Source organism: Acipenser ruthenus, chromosome 14, assembly GCF_902713425.1.
Source record: "Acipenser ruthenus chromosome 14, fAciRut3.2 maternal haplotype, whole genome shotgun sequence".
In the NCBI taxonomy this organism is placed as follows: domain Eukaryota; kingdom Metazoa; phylum Chordata; class Actinopteri; order Acipenseriformes; family Acipenseridae; genus Acipenser; species Acipenser ruthenus.
In genome coordinates, this window is record NC_081202.1 from 17,295,454 (window position 1) to 17,313,029 (window position 17,576).

Consider the following 17,576-nt stretch of genomic DNA (forward strand, 5'->3'; position numbering starts at 1 on the left):
CTTTTGTTGTTGGTAGTGCCTTGACTTCCAGTATTGCCTGTTTCAATAATGACTAAAAAGAACAATATATATTTTAAAAAACACACTTTGTTTCTGTGGGCCACCATAATTTGCAGTACAGTTTAATGCATATCATTGCATAAGGGAGGAATGTAATTTCACTGCCTGCTTGTTTTTTTTTGTGTGCGGAGACATTTTCAAAAGCACAGAGAAACAAAACTTAACACAAGAACTTGTTTACAGCTAAGAAAAAAAAACGTGAAACCACTGTAAATCTGATGTATTTGACAGTTATATTAGAACATTATTCTCTCCTGTGTTTTAATAATATATGTTTTTACAACATATTTATAAATATCAAGAAACAAGTGGATAAAAGCAGATACTATTTCATGAACTAAATTTGTCAGGTAAATTTATTTTTTCCTTATTACTGATAATGGAATGCATGAACTATTTTATTTATAAATATTTATTAAAAATAAAATATTCAAGTAGTGTCCTTTATTGCTTATAAAGACCCTGAGAATAAATGTGTATTATGTCATTCCAATCACAGGTGAAAACAAATATGTTGTCATTTGCCCAAACATCAATATGTCTCAATAAAACTTTCAGGAAATATTGTACTTGGGTCATAGAATAACATGTTTTTATACATGTATCTCTTAAGCAGAATACATGATAATAAACACATACTTACTGTTTAAAAAAACAAACAAATACAAAATATTTATGTTTATAAAAAATAAAAATAAAAACGTTTATGGTTTCTGAAGTAATGTCCCCCAGGGTGTTCTGAAAAAAATGGGCACCAATTCCAAGATGCTACTGTAAGAAATAGGATTTTAGTGAATTTTCATAGGAAGTGTCAACTACAGCCAAAAAAAAAACCTGGTCCTGGGGGAGCATCCCACTGAAAAACCCTTGGCCCTTAAAGGGTTAACCACATTATAATAAGTAAGATATGTATGTAGTCTGCATTTTTACCCTTTTAGCTGTTTTCTTTTATTAGGGGTTGTGGCAATGTGCCCCGCCCCTGTGTGCATGTGTGTGTTATGTGTTGTAGGTTGAGTGTGTTAATGTTGGTGTATAGAGATTGGTACACGGAATATAAACAGGTCTGTGTTTCACGTGTGATTTAAATTGTATATTTGTATTTAGGCACGGGATTGCACATCACTGCACGTGCATTTAAAGTATAGTATGTGAGCACGGGGTTGCACAGAATTAATTCACGTGCTGGGATTCAAGTGAATAATTAATTAGTAATTGAATCCCAGCACTACAGTGTATATATAGATGCACATTTCTTTCACTCTGGGTTGGGTGTTCGAGAGTGGAGAATGTGAGAGAGAGGAGTTAAAATAAGTAAAAGTAAATATAAGTGTTGTACTCACCGTGTTTGTTTGTCTCCGTGCACCGTTTGTTAAGTGTTAGTTCGTTTTGTTTGTCTATTTATTTTGGCGTAAGCGCCGTGTCCTGTTTTGTGTTTGTGTTTGTGTTTGTTTGTTCAACCTTTTTATTTTCTGTTCTGTTTATTAAATGCTGTGCGAAACCATTCGCTCAGCTCCACCAAACCACACCTCTCTGTCGTTTTATTTCCTGCTTCTGGTCTGACGCCACCCACTCCGGCCGTCTTTGTGACAGGGGTGTGCAATAGTTATTGGCGATTCAGTGAGTGCAATATGTTGTGTTTAAAAATGGATAGATTACTTTGCAACACGAGGTAATGGTTGCGGGGACCAGCACTGGTATTTACATTTACTGGATCCGAGGACGACCCAAGCACCAGTGCTATATAGATTTTATATATATATATATATAGATAGATAGATAGATAGATATCTATATATATATCTATATATATATCTATATATATAGATATCTATATATATATCTATATATATATATATCTATATATATAGATATATATATCTATATATATATATATATATATCTATATATATATATATATATATATATCTATATATATATATATCTATATATATATATATATATCTATATATATATCTATATATATCTATATATCTATCTATATATATATCTGTATATCTATATATATATATCTATATATATATATATATATATATATATATATATATCTATATATCTATATATATATATATATATATATATATATATATATATATCTATATAGTTTAGTTGTGTGTGCATTTCTTTTTATGTTTATCAATGGTTAACTGGTCAAGCTAATGATTATAAAAGCTTGAAGAAATAAAGAAAGCACAGAACACACACAACGAATTCTCTATGTATTCAACAGGAAATGTGCATTAATTATCACCATGAATCCTGAAATAGCTAATACACTTCACAGTGTTCAGCTTTCAGAATTAATGATGCCAGTCTAGTCTGTTTCCTAAAATAATTAATAAATCCCTTTTTAGTTAATTGAAAATGGTCAATTCTTTTGAAAAAAAGAGATGCAAATAAACTCAACTTACTCAAATGTTTTTATGTGTAACTGCACAGAGAAAGGGTAGAGGTGGAAATGGATGGATTTTTTTGGTGTGACTTTGTCATTTTAAGAGTCCATTGATTTTGGGAAAACCACAACATGCAAATCTAAAATTAGTGGAAACTTGGACATTCATGCACTCGCTCAAATCCAATGACAGAATGAATGACTGGAGTGCATACTAGAACATCACGATGCTAAGCTGAGCTTAATATAAGAAAAGCAATCCTTCAAATGCAGCTGTTGTAAATATTTATTTTTATTGTGAAAAGAATGTCATTGTCACATTATAATGGGCAGCATTTGCCCAAGACCTCACCACAGAAGGGCAGAAAGCCAGTGAACATGAAGGTTTTCAGACTGCAAAGCAGCAAAATAGTTCCAAGGCCACATGCTGCGGCAGTGTCTGGTTATAATCTTCATCAATCTTTAGATAGGTGCTTGAAAAAATTAAATGTGATGATGTCCTCGTTCTAGAGAATCAGTCTTGCACTCCTGTCAATCTCATTGGGTTTCGCCTTGAAAAAAGTATTAGTTCATTAAAGAGAGAAATATGTTTTTGTGTGGCGTGAAAAGTCGAAACCTGTTCATCTCTAGTTTTGTTTTTAAACTTCTTAGATGTAATTACTGTAGCTTGTCTGTTGTTCAGCTTGACCAAAGCATTATGGAGTGATCCTGCAACAAAAGGACCAAGCTGTTGGCAAAAGCCAGTGGAGGGAAAGGGTTAATATCCACCCTCACATCTAGGCTAATTTTAGATCCCGGCCAGAGTTCCATTCTCCTTGGCCAGTGTATTGAGCCAACAGCAAGAATTTACTAAGTACCTGTCTTTTTTTCTTAAGGCAAGAACAATTACATGCTGTTAAATAGTATGATTTATTAAACAATTAAACATAATTTCTTACAGACCTGTCAATGTTTATGCATATGTCTATTTGTAGCTCATAGAGCAAATATTTGCAGCTTTAGCAAATTGTGCATTTAATTGTAAAGTAGCATATTAAATGAAACAAAGACGGAGGTTGGTATTAAATAGCCTTTAAGGTGGCAAAGACATTATATTGTACCCGCCTCTCTTAAGTTGTCCTTATATTGTTACTATTCTAGCATCAAAGAGGAAATTGAAATGTTACACATGCAGTAAAATTAAATTACTCGCTTCTTGTAAGATGATAATGCAGGAAAACCTTATTAATAAATAAATACATTAATTGTATTTTCTTAGGTAGCAAATTAAGATTATTTCTGATCTTTAGGAAGGGAAGAGTTAGGTTTCCAGTTTAACATACATATTTTCATTTTACTTGCAGAGATATGCTATTTTTTGTACCGTACCATGTTTGAAATTGATGTTAGTGACTAAGAGAGACATTACCTGTAGCTGACAGTAGTAGATGATGTGCATCATCGTTTAAGCAGATGCCGTGCTTAACTCACAGTGCCCTTATGTAGTAGGTTGTAAGCTGTTCTCTGGGTTTCTTGCATTTCATGTTAGGAATAAGAATTCAAATCATGTACTGGATAATCAGAGGAAGCATGAATAAAAGGGGGAAGGGACTTTGTCGGTGAGGTACTGTAGGATTTGCTTACTGAAGTTGAAGATGAGTGTGTTGGAAGCAAGCTACTTGATTCTTCTTGACCACTGGTCTTTAAAAACAGTTCTATCTCAATAAGTGTCCTGCTTCTTAGTACTAAAGGTATGTGCCATACACCTCTTTGTATAACTGCTTGTTCATATAGTGCATAGTGTCTTTACATCTCTGTCTTGTTTTGCTTGTGGGCATGATACTATAGAAACAACTTCATCCTACCTCTGGAATGCAAAATTATGCAATGCTAAAGTGCCTGCAGTGACTTACCTTTCTCGGAATAAGTACATATTTAATGATTGACAATTCAGCTAGGATTGCCAGTTGTGCTTTTTTATTATTATTATTATTATTATTATTATTATTATTATTATCCTGTGTGCTGGATCCAAAAGAAATGCATTGTTTGCACCGTCCATTGACATGCAGTCTGTTCCAATTATTGTGGTTGAGGACTGCTGCAAAATGTTGTTGTGTAAGTGAAGAGGAATTGATGTAGAGAATACAGTATTGGAGCTAGTGCTGCTCAGGCGCTGCTGTGTGCTCTGCATGTAGCTCAAAGATGTTGCTCTTGGCAGAAAGGAGTCAGTGGAGGGATGAAACCTGTTGGAATTCCAGCACAGCAGCTGGCCCCAGCTGTCCTGGAACCCAGCAATGATGCAAGTCTTCCAGATTGTCAGGGAACTAGTGTCACCATCGAGACGGAGGGCAGCTTCTGGAAAGAGAGGTAGGGACTGCAAGCAAAACTAAAATATAGTGTGCTTTTACAAGAAAGTATTGTTCAAATGCATGCTGGTCAATTTCACAACTTGACAAAAAGCAAAGCAATTAAGGTGAAATGTCTTCGTTAAGTGCTTTTTTTCAATTTTGTCTTGTTGAAATAAAAAGAAAAAAGAGATTTAGGGAAATGTTTTTGTTTGTTATTTATTTATTTATATTTTTACAGAAAATGGGTTCTAACTAACATAGAATGGATAGAGACTTTTATAATTAGTGAGTTCAAAGCACTGAAAGATGTGAAAAAAAAAAGATATTATCTTCTTCTGGGATTCATAGCCCTGGTAGTCTTTATTATAATATCATTAATATTCCAGCACCGAGATTAATGACTAAAAGTATTACTTCTGTATAGGCTGGAATTGAAGGAATGTACACTTTTCTCGACATAGATTTATTATTGAGAATGTTTGCAGCAGAGGGTTAAGTATAGTTAAAAATGTAAAGGTTGCTGATGAAACAATGTGTGCTGTTTTATTTACTGTACTGTGGTTAATCTGCTACGTATGATAGCTGCTTGAAGTGGATAAATCTCATTCCATTTACTGCCTGGGCACCCTGTCGGAACATACATCTGTGTTCTCATTTTGTGCCTTTCTAAGTCATTCCTAAGTAGTAATGGTTGACCTTTTGGATCTAAAGTCTGTGTACTTGTCTCTGCATCAGGTGGAACACTGTTCCATCTTGTTTCAGACCTTTGCGTTTTTTTAGTGGACAAAGAGCAGGAATTAAATTTACATTTTGTGAGAGAATAATTTGGAGCAGATTTAGTGTGTGCTTTGGTGTGGAACTGGCAGGATAGGTAGCCCAAAGGACCCACTGTACTGAATGCCCTTTCTGTGACTTCTCTCTGGTATTTATTCAGAACATTATGGTTTTGATAAATTTAACTTTTTGTTTGATATAAACAAATGTGAAAGTGCTCATTTTAATTTACATATTTGATATCCTTTTTAACCAAAAACATGATGTTTAGTGTTAACCAAAGTGGGAAGTGAGGTTGTGTATGTGGGTGGTTAATAAAGGATTCACACAATCCTCTGCTGGTAATGTTATGTGAATTGCACTGCTAAAGTGCTTGTTGCTTAGTCCTAGAGAATTGCCAGAACAAACTCCTACGTTTTTATGCATACAAAACATATATATATATACTGTTTCTTATGTATAAAACTGCCACAAGTTTGTACATCAAACTATAGTTTTTGCATATATATAGGAATGTCAAGGATCTGCCTGCATTTTACCCAGTTTGTGTTTTTAATGCCCTGTACTTGTTATGTGCAACTGTGGCATAACCCCTCATTATCTCAGTCTCCAGTCTCCAGATACCTCAAGACCACTGCTGGTTCTACAGAATATACAGTAGAATATTCAGTAATGGGTTGGTTGGTCATACACCTGCCCAGGATTGTGAATTCAGTAGCACATCCTCAACCTTTGCAAACACCATGCTAGTTATTATATTAGAGATCTAAAAGAATAAATAAAAACTGGCTTGTATATAAAAAATGGTGTCACACCTTTTACATAGTTATTATAACATAGATTTAGATGCATAAATAAATAATTTGATCTACATTTACATTATATGTCCGTCCATAATACTGGAAGTACAAAGAATAAATATACTGTAAATCATAGCACAGTGGCGGCTGGTGTCCAAAATATTTGGGTGTTCACACCTCAGATGCAGGTGAGGGTGTGGGGTCCGGGGGGGTTTGGTCCAGGGGATGGGGTCCCATCCTTTGTCACTATTCACCTGCACTAATTTTATTGGAGGTCTGCTGGGGCCCAACCTTCTGATCTGCAGTTTCTGTACTTCCTCTATTGTAGCAAGATTATTAGCAAATTCTACTGTATTTGTCTTCTTTTTTTGATGAACTTAAAATATTAAAACCTGGCAATATACCTACCTACCTACCCCCCCCCCCCCCAAAAAAAAAGATTAAAAAACTAAAACACACCAAATGTACTCAAATTTAAATGTGTTTTTATTTAAATTTTAAGTTGCCCCTGAATCATTTTTAAAAACTTATACAAAGCACTCTGTGCTTAATGCTGCACGGTACAGGGATTTCTGCTTTCTGTTCGCTCTTTGGAAGATCACCTTGCCTACCCATTTAATTATTTTTGGCTTCAAAACACAAATACTGGTAGCCAATTATGTTAAGTGGCAACAGCAGATAAAAGAAGCCTACGACCTGGCTACAAAACATGACCTAGAATTCTGCTGCTCGAGTATTCATAAATATAATATTTAAACAGCTTAAACGTTTTCTGACTTTCCGCAAAGTAACACACCATGCAAGACTGAGAAGAGACGAAGTCGTGCTGCTCATATTTATAGCCTTTGTTGTCTTGGCACATGCACGCTGATCACCTGGAACCAGATTTAAAAGGTTCATATCAACAGGACACTGAGTACTGCATCTCCAGCCCCGCCCCACCCCTTGTTCGCTGTATATTTCACATACCTCTTCATAGTAGTGCATACCGATAAATCCTCTCCTGATCACTCGTTTTATCACCAAACTCCTCAATAATGCGATCCAAATGCTATCTGTATTCATGAGATACGCCCCCTTTTTTTCGGCTTCTCTCGGCTCCTATCCGTCTCACTCGGCCATTGAATGGTTTTCTCGGCTTTTTCCGGAGAAAAAACAACTAGAGTCCTGTTTTTTACGTCTTTTTGTTGATTTCGGACAGGGTCCAACATTGGACCAGAAAGGGAAAATTGCAATGTCGGACCAGGTCCGACATAGGACCGCAAAGGGTTAAACCTGTTTACTGTGAAAAAAAATACTTTTATACAGCGCGTCTAAAGTAAACTGCGCGTGTGAAAATAAATTGGACCTGACGCGCCTGAGACGCGCTGAATAAATTCCACACTAAAGCAAAATGAATGAATAGAATTTCACTATGGTAGTAGTACATGTTGCTTCGCAAAATGTGTGGAGGTTCAGAAGGGGTATTAGATGTTTTCGCAGTCCTTTTGAAATAAAAAATGGAAATAGAAACTTTGATTTGTCGGGTCAAAAAAAAAAAAGGCAGTGTGCAGGCGAACACCTCTCACTTCAAAGGTGTTTACAGACATAATGATGGATGCAATAAAAGCAAACCACCTCTCAATCAATCAGTGTAAGTAAACAGACAAGTCTGTCTGGGTCTCACAGGGCTTGGCTGTCTGTATGTGAAGTGTGGTGCAGTTTGAGAATAGATTGCTATAGTTACACAGCTAAGAAGAGAGGCATAGCATGGAATCAAACATAGCCGATGGTGGCTATCCAAAGACATTAACAAATACATAGCCAATGGCGACTGCAAAGGTCTTAACACAGGAGAAAGTAGGAAACTGTAGTTGTGGCATGTTGTGGACTGAACTGAATTCTTGAAGGTTTGCATGATTACCGATCGAACTGGATTGCATTTTAAATTGGGGACAGATTTACAGACCGCCAACAGGGATATGCAGTGGTTGTTCCACAATGCATGACAAATGAATCCGTCAGGCACAATATTTTATACAACAAGTTACAAGTGTCTTTTAAAAATGGCAGTTTTACCCCTGTAAGTAATGTACATACCCACTGCCAAACCATAAACATTAAGATTCATCTGCACTATGTGGAAAATAATTTCATAACAAATACTTTATACTGTACAGTCACCTGAAAGTATTTTCTAATTTCCTTGCACTCAATCGGAATTTATTTGTTCATTTTATACATGCATATAACTCTTCTCCATGTTTGATTTTGAGAAACAGTGGTTCAGGTAATATGCTGCAAAAAGAAAACAAATGTGAAAACACTGGCAGGACTCCCTGTGGCCACATGTCTAGATGATGCGTCTCTGCCACCTATCCTCCCATGTTTTTTTTTTTTTTTTTTTTGGTTATCTGTTTAGACCAGCTGTTGAGAGTGGGCAAGTGTGAAATTAAATTGTGGCAGGGCAAATTCCTGCCTGTAAAGAATGTGTTGGTGTTTGGCAGGGATAGGGTTAATTTCTCTCCCTGCCAGAGAAATGTGGGTGTGTGGTTGTGTGTTTGCATTGTGTGCTGTGATTCTTCCGATCTCGTGATTTTTAGAAGTCTCCATGCGTTCATCATATTCTTATAAAAACCCTCCAACCCTGCACCATTAAAACGATCAGGCAATATTAGAAATAACTGCCTATCGAAACCCAGCCTCCCTGCCCTCTGCAGTAAACAGAAGGCCAGGTCTCTTCAGTTCAGTTGTGGGGCGTACAGCAGCCTCTCTGCAGCCTGCAGTCTAAATGCTGCCATCCTGTTGGGGATATCAATGAACCCCTGCCCTCACTCATCACGGGAGAGATACAGGAGAGCCAGGCGCAGCCAATGATGCCCGTTCCAGAAAAACTGTACCAAACATTTCTGTATCTCTTTTAACAAACCCAGGGGAGGGTCCAAGCACATCAACCTATGCCAGAGCATGGAGGCAACTAGATTGTTAATGATAAGGACCCTGCCCCTGAAGGAGAGCCGTGAGAGGAGCCACTACCAGCTCTGCAGCCTCCCCTTCACCTTGTCCAGCAGCCCCTCCCATTTCTGCTGCATGAACTGCTCATTCCCAAAATAAATTCTTAAGTTTGACCCCAGTTCTAATCTAGCTCAAAGCTGAAGGCAGTAATGGAGGAGGGATATCTATCAAAAGCTTTTTCCTGGTCAAGCGAAACCAAACCAAAATCAACTTAAAAAACTTGACACATTAATAAGGTCTCTTAATAAAAACAAATTCTCAGAAATGGATCTCTCAAGCACACGGTACGACTGGTCTGTGTGCACCACTGATCCAATGCTGGTCTTTAAACGATTAGCGAGAGCCTTGGAAAGCAATTTGTAATCGGTGCGGAGCAAAGAGACAGGACACCAGTTCTTGATGTTACAGAGGTCTCCTTTCTTGGGTAACAGTGTTATCACTGCCCTGCGGCAGCTCTCCATCCCAAACACATTCCTGCAGGACCTGGTACAGGTCCTCACCAACACAGCTCCAGAGTCTTTTATAAAATTCTGCAGGCAGTCCATCCAGTCCAGGAGCCTTCCCTTTGGAGAGCTGCGCCATGGCCGCACTGAGCTCTGGGAAGACCAGCAGAGTGTCCAGTCCACTGCTGTCTTCCTTGTCCAGGCTGGGGAAACCCTGGAGAAGCCGCTTCATCTGTCCTGGGTCGCAGCCCTGAGCTTTGTAGAGATCAGTATAAAAGCTCACTGCAACACACCTGAGCTGGAGACCTCTGTCCCCCTGGGCAGTCTCAGATAGTACATAACCTTACGCTCCGCTGTCTCTAGGCCAAAGAAGGCGGCTGTGGGGGCGTCCATATCTTTAAATTCAGTAATATATTTGTATGTATGTGTGTGTTTATACAGTGCTCCCTCGCTATAAGGCTCTCTATTATAACGTGCCTTGGATATAACGAGACTACGCATGTCCTCCAATTCCCTATAGTAGTGGTTCATGCAATATTTCTACAGTAAATACAGTACCGGTTGTTCAAACTGTAAACAACTTCTCAGTCTAACTTCCGTTTTTGTCTCCCTTTTGAGACAGTATCTGAACTGAAGAAAAGCTGCACTGGCACTTTATAACACACAGACATCTTATTCAGCATTTGTTTTATAACTAAATAAATATTAGGCCTATTACATGGTTATCTTTGCTGCAAGAGGAGCTGCAGCTTTCTTCGGGAGACGAGACGCTTCAGCTTCGCTTCAGCCCCGTTCTGGCAGCTGAACCTGGGGCGAGCCCATTCCCTCTTCCCCTCACCTGAGCCGCTATCCTTCTCGCACTTGGTTTGCTTGCCTGTCACTTCGAACTGAACTCGACCCGACCGTCGTTTAGCCAGGCTATATATATATATAATATACATAGGAATTTACTTTTCATCTTGTCAACCACCTGCTGAAAAGTATATGTTGCTTTTTCCAACCATACTATATACAGTACATCGTAACTTCAAAATCCTATCTTACCAAAGTGTTCCAGACAGTTTTGTCAGCCAGTACCCTAGCACGTCATCCCCGAAACATGGATCTGGTTCTACACTTGATCGTGGTAAGAAGTTAAAACTGGTGATGGACTATGGCACGTTGGAGAGATTTTTGTGTGTGATTTTGAGGATCAGAGAGGTTAATAAATTTGTGTCTTTCATTCTTCACGGGTATAGTAGGGATATTGACTTTAAATAGCACATTCCCTGTATTGTGTCTTTTTAGAAAAAGGAGGAAAAAACTTGATTCACAAATACTTGATTCACAAATACAGTTATTCTGTAATGAATTTAGTGCAGTAGTTGATAGAAGGTGGCATTTAAATTCAACTAACTACCACCCACACGTTCACAGAAATGTCCTTGATGCTCGACTGAGCGCCCAAAACTTGTCCAGATGGCACTGGAAATAGGCAGCCAGCGCTATTTCTATAAAATACATACAGGTGTTTCTCTTGCAGTCTTTTGATAAGAGAACATTGTGAGACGCCCATAACAAAATAAATTAACACAAATGTAGGCAAATAAATACAATTTTGGCTTTTTGGAGAATCATTACTTCCACATTTCAAGTCAAACTGTGAACTGAAAACATTTTCAAACCCCAGCTAACCCTTAAATATATTCAAATTATTAGAATTTGTTGGACTAAGACTATTTCCTTTTTTTAATTAAAGTCTTAGCTGTCAGTCTTGTTTTATTGTTCAGTGCTTGCAGAAGGAAAAACTGGAATTTGAAATGTAAAATATTATACAGTGATATTTTCATAATTGTTCACACTGGATTTCTCAACTTACTCACCTACTTGTTAGTGTAATCTGGTTCTTCAAAAGATTGCTATTAAATAACACCCTTTGGTTTCACTGAGGGTAAATTTCAAGACCATTTGGGAGACTTTCTTTTTAAAGCTAAACAAATCAATACCATAACAATAACTTAAATTCTCTGGATTATCACTTTACCTGCACCAGATGATCACAAGTCAAGATTGTGGGAGTTTCTCTGTTGCTTTCTAGCAACCCACTTCATGTTCTACCACAGTTATAACAAAGAAGGAGTACCTAAAGCCTGACCATTTCAGTGTCCCAGACGCTTTCAAGCAAGAAAGGGAATGTATGATTTATTTTATTTCCATAATTTGCAGACCAACCAAACAATTAAATTATTTTGTGCAACTTCTGCTGCTTGAAGTACTGTTTTCCACCAAAAAAATGGAACAAATAAAAACATTCCAAGGTCATGCATGCTGTTGTATACCATCATCATCACTCAAAGCATATATTTTGGAATTGTTTCAATAGAGCCCTTTTTATTATTGGTCTGGAATGTTGAGTGTAGGATTGGCAGGGAGTGGTCTGAAGGTCTTGTTTCTACAAACAAATATCTTCTTTGTACATCCTCCTCCAAACGTCTTGTTTTTCACTTTTCAGCACAGCAGTTTGATAAGAACCCTGGCATGAGGTTCAGCACTGACTAGAATTGGTTTAGAGAGTTTGTTTTCTGAATCACTGCTTTTAATTTGGAATGGGTTAAGTTTATTATCAATGCGGACTAAAGTTCAGAATCGATTTGAGGAGCGCCTGGAAAGCTTAAAGAGGGGTAAAAAGATTTTATTCTGTTAAGCTGATTTTGTTCCTATTTGGGCTTGGCTCTGGACAGTTTAACTGAATATGTACAGCTTCAGCAAGTACTCTCTAACATGCTGAGGTCTACCAATGTACTGTAAGACATCTGTCTTCTTACATGTTCTTGGTGTGGTTTTCTTCTGTAAACTAGCAGTTGCTGTGGTTGGCAGTTAAATACTGCACCCGTTTTAACTGTAGAGGCTAATGTTTTATCCTGTTGAATATATGTTTAGTAAAAAAAATACTACTTATGTTTAATATTAAATTGTTCTGCTGAATCTAGTAACCTAGTAAACTAACTGGTATGTTCAGTTCCGTGAGTTATTAAGAAAGAGTTTATTATCTGGAATAACACACTCTACACCATAAAAGGAAGAAAAAGACTGCTGCAGATCGAATGAGCTATGCAAACATTTTGGCATAATATGTGAAGGACAGTGAAGGGAGGGGAAAGGAAGATAAATTATGTTAATTGATTTTAATTGCATTCTTTCTCTGCACCACTGGACCCGCAGAGGAAATGAAACAGCGATACTGAATGTGTTTTTTCTAGCACAAGGCAAATTTTATACCCTGTAGAAAAGCACCTATGCAAATTATGACTTGTTTGATATTAATGTTTCAAAAATTGCAAAACTTTATTCTTTAGATAATATGTGACAGGGTGCCACCAGATGTCCCAGTATTAACACTGGTTTGTAGATTTGTGCTACAGAATCATTTTTTTGTTTGTTTTGTTTTTCTGCTACTATGATGTTTTAAAAATGTGCTTGGAGGTAACGTGTTGTTTTTAGCCTCCTAGGGTACTTTATTATCCCCATACTGTATACAGGGATATAGTGGAGGTCCTTCTCTGTCTGTACTGTATGTTATCAGCATTCTGGATATGGAGGGTTTCAAATGCAGATAATGATGTAGGGCTACTAAATAGCATATTCCATTTGTCAAAATGATGAATTCCAGGATCTTTTATTTATTTATTTATTTATTTTGTACCTATTTATTAAGTATACATGGCATTTCAAAATACATAACTGATAGTTAAAATAATTAAATTAACAAGGGCTTTTTAGTACAATAGCACAAATTATAACTCATTTTGTTTTAAAAATTGAATATGAAACTGGGCCTGCACCTGTATACACAGGGTAAAGAAAATCTTCGATTAAGCGCTCGGATGCAGAGACTACTGAGCTGGCGATTTGCAGCACTCCCTCCTTTGCAATCCTTTACTGTCTTTTTTTTTTATTTCTTGTTCTCGACATGTTTACGACTGACAATATGGTCTTTAATGGTATCTGCTTGTACAGAATCAATTGAATGACAGCATTATTAGCAGAATAGTATCCCACCACACTCATAAACAATTTGTCAGCAAATTACTTAGCTGGCTGTTTTGCTGTTTTTACAGTTGCCATGTTGAGTTTCAGTACTGAGTAAAGTCACATGACCTAACTCAGTATGTCTGCACGTAGTACAAAAAACAATATGAAAAGGAAGAACAGGTACATAACATTTTTTTTTTTTTTTGCAAATACTACGTACTGTATATACCAGGGCTTGAATTTCATATGCTGCAGCCAATGGGGGGATTCCAAAATTTTAGGGGGGAATGGCAAAAAAAAGGCACTTTTGCATTAAAAAAAAAAAAAACTATATATTTTATTGTATCATCATTCACACTGGTGTTGCTTTAAAATAAGCTGCTGTCAGGAGACCTAACAGCTGTTCATCACTGTGAGACAGAGCACTCTCCATTGCTTTTTCCATTGCCTGACGTGAAGTTTTTGCTGCAGCAGAAGAAAAAGGTGCTTTTCTTTTAAACCAGTGCTCCTATTTCTTTCTTTTTTTAACTCTTTACACTCAGCCCTATTTCCGCCTGTTTTTATCACTGTTTTAATTTATATATGTTTAACTACTGGATAGTTTGTACTGCCTGCATGTAACATATCACATGAAAGGCCACAATTTCATTTCATATTATGTAAGTTGCAACAGGATCAGGCATTGTATGTGGTAGAGATAAGAATATATGTAAAACAAAAACAAAAAAAAATCCACCATTTGTGGAGCCCACTCAGTACTGAATACATTGCGGTGGTGCTGTGTTGCAGCGCCAGGATATACCGGTATTTTTTTAATAACAATACAAAATATCGGTAATATAAAGTGACTGACCGTTATTTATGCGAATTAATGCTTGATTATGTCAAGAAACGTTTTGCCAGGGCAAGCGCGAATACGTTAAAAGCATTGCGAGTGCACTGTAAAGTGCTCTGCGGGCTCCAGAAATTCTCCACTGTTTAGTAACTCCGCCCACTTGTGACATCATTTTCCTATTGTTCTTTTATGTAGTCCTAGCTCAAAACGAAACCTAAGCTGTGAACTCTGTCACATGATGAGAGGCTTAACTTCAGGCAGTCGTAGTTCCGGCTAGTATATCCTACACTGCGTACACGCACGAATACGTCATTTGGAAAGCCCCAAGTCTGTACTTTTTTAAACAAGCCATGAACCAGCTAGGTGGCTTTTATGGTGCCTGAGTAATATGTGCGTAACCTTCGGTGCGCTGGCGCCCCAAAATAAATGGGGCTGAGTTTTAAGAGTTAACGCGAAAGTCACCGTTGCAAAACAACTCCTACATAGACTTAATATTGTATTTTTTTTTTTTTTCAAAACTGTTTACTTATACTGCAGTGTACTGAGTTTTTATAATGCTTTAAAGATAGCGGCCGAGAATCACATACAAGAGAATAAAGTCTTGCGGCACTTAATGTCCAGCACTACTTTTTTATTTATTTTATTTATTTATTTATTTTAACCAGAACTACTCAGAATGTGGCTCATAGTGCTTTTGGCACTTACACCCACTTCTTTAGAGATTATTGAAGAGTTTCAGGCATTCTAAATTGGGTGAAAAATACAGTAGCTTTGTGTCTTGAAATATCTCTGCGGGATTTTCCCGCACTGAAAGTTGCAGATATGCAGGAGCAAAAGTCTACAGTATATGACAGTTCTTACAAATGAAATATGTACTGTACAGCCAAGCTAAAGTGAAATTTTTGTGGTTTCTCACAAACTCAGAACTATCTTTTGATGTTGCTTGTTTTTTAAAATAAACATTACAAGGTAATTGCATAAGTATCCTCTAATATTTTGCAGTTTGTAAAGTCCACAGATCCAAAATATATTAATCTCGGACCACGAACCTGTGTCTACGACTCGGCTACATGTCATACTGCTGCCGATAGAGGCATGGTTGTTTGAGTAAGATCAAGTGCATAATATGGCATTTCCCCCTAGGATAACTTTCATTCAATTAAGGTATTTTCTTTCTTTGATATTTTAGTTTTAATAGTTTATTGTATCTTGTTGTAACATTCTTATTTTTGTCTTGATATTATGTTGTATTTCTGTATCTTTTTTTGATCTGTATTGTCTCCCCCATTTTCTTCTTCCCAAGGGATGGGGAAATAATTGTTCACAAAATATATTTAATATGGATAGCAAAACTGCAACAACTTCTGTATGTCAGTTTGTCGTACTGCATGTATTTAATAAAGTAGTTCATTAAATGGGTGCTGACCTAGAGTTCTGCTCAAGTCCTGCAACTGTTAATTTTCCAGGAGATTACCAAGTACAGTTTTTGTGGGCTGAGCATCTGTCAAGACAGCAGGGTAGGATTATTAACAGCTGTAGCCTGTGAATGCAGCCCCTCTTTAAAGTTGGACAGTGAAATGTGGAAGTTGGCCCAAGCACAGTAAGCCTTTCAGATCAAGAAATGTATTTATAATTAAGACTACCGAAGTACTGTAAAATGGACACAAAATAATTTGCATACTGTAGTGCATGTATTTTCCATGACTGGAAAATATAGTTCATTTCATTTAAATATATTTATTTTTTAGCTTTCCAGGGAAAATACTTCCAACTCTGTTTAGGTCCAGTGGTAGCCTACACCTAATCAAGAAAATCATAAAGACTCATTCAATTTGAAGTTTTAATGAATCAGAGCAGTATTAGTACTCCTTTGGTTTATTAAATGCTTAATAATGGATCGAGTGCTTGCAACCCACTTTGGATCTCTGCTAATAGGCAATCTGGGCATTTCCAGTGCCTTTTACAGGTTTAACAGCATTGATACTTCAATACAGCAATACAAGTATGGTTATCATATGCTTAGCCCTTAGGCTAGCCATGCAAAAAGCTCAAACGCCCACCGATTAAATCCTAAAACATACAATATATCATTCTCTCTAAAGCTAAAACATAATTCCTATACCTTATAGCAATGCACCAATATAAATGAGATGTACATTCAAAATAGTTCTTACCTTCCACTATATGGCAGTGTAGCTTTTACACCCTTATCTTTTAAGTGAATAATATATTTAAAAAGTGGCAGTAACTCCTTTAAAATTAATAGGATATGATCTAATTTCCAAAACATGTGAGGTGAACTTTTGAACTGTTATTTTTTCAGTACAATGGAGTTCCTTAAAACAGCATACGAGTGAAAAAAATATACATAGAATACTTAGAGATGTGTTTTAATATAGAATACCTACTCTTTAATTATTCCAACCTGGGTTTAAAGTATATTTCCTTATTATTATTATTATTATTATTATTATTATTATTATTATTATTATTATTATTATTATTATTATTATTATTATTTATTTCTTAGCAGACGCCCTTATCCAGGGCGACTTACAATTGTTACAAGATATCACATTATTTTTGCATACAATTACCTATTTATGCAGTTGGGTTTTTACTGGAGCAATCTAGGTAAAGTACCTTGCTCAAAGGTACAGCAGCAATGTCCCCCACCTGAGACTGAACCCACTATCCTCCGGTCAAGAGTCCAGAGCCCTAACCACTACTCCACACTGCTGTTCTGCATCTTAACATCAAAACAGTCTTTTCAGTAGGTTGGATTTGTTTCATGTATTGATGTGTGTTAAAAAAATAATATTGAATAAGGATTGTTTAGAGAGTTCATGACAAACTTCCAGTTATTTTCATTTAAATCCAGGCTATAGAAAACAGTTAAATGTAACAGTCTTATATTGG

General features: G+C 36.7%; 1 protein-coding gene across 4 annotated transcripts in view; it reads left to right on the plus strand.

Annotated features, from left to right (window-relative positions):
- Positions 1–17,576, plus strand: part of LOC117420122 (USP6 N-terminal-like protein) — a 59,313-nt gene that overhangs the window by 8,340 nt on the left and 33,397 nt on the right. The window contains exon 1 of one of the 4 annotated variants that reach the window (XM_058985982.1): positions 4,684–4,819. The exons of 2 other annotated variants lie outside the window; for them this stretch is intronic. In XM_058985982.1, coding sequence (XP_058841965.1) covers positions 4,747–4,819 — 73 coding nt within the window. In that variant the 5' untranslated portion in view covers positions 4,684–4,746. Of the gene's footprint in view, positions 1–4,683; positions 4,820–12,326; positions 12,472–17,576 lie in introns of those variants that run through there. One more of the 4 variants, XM_034033666.3, reaches the window with a different exon arrangement.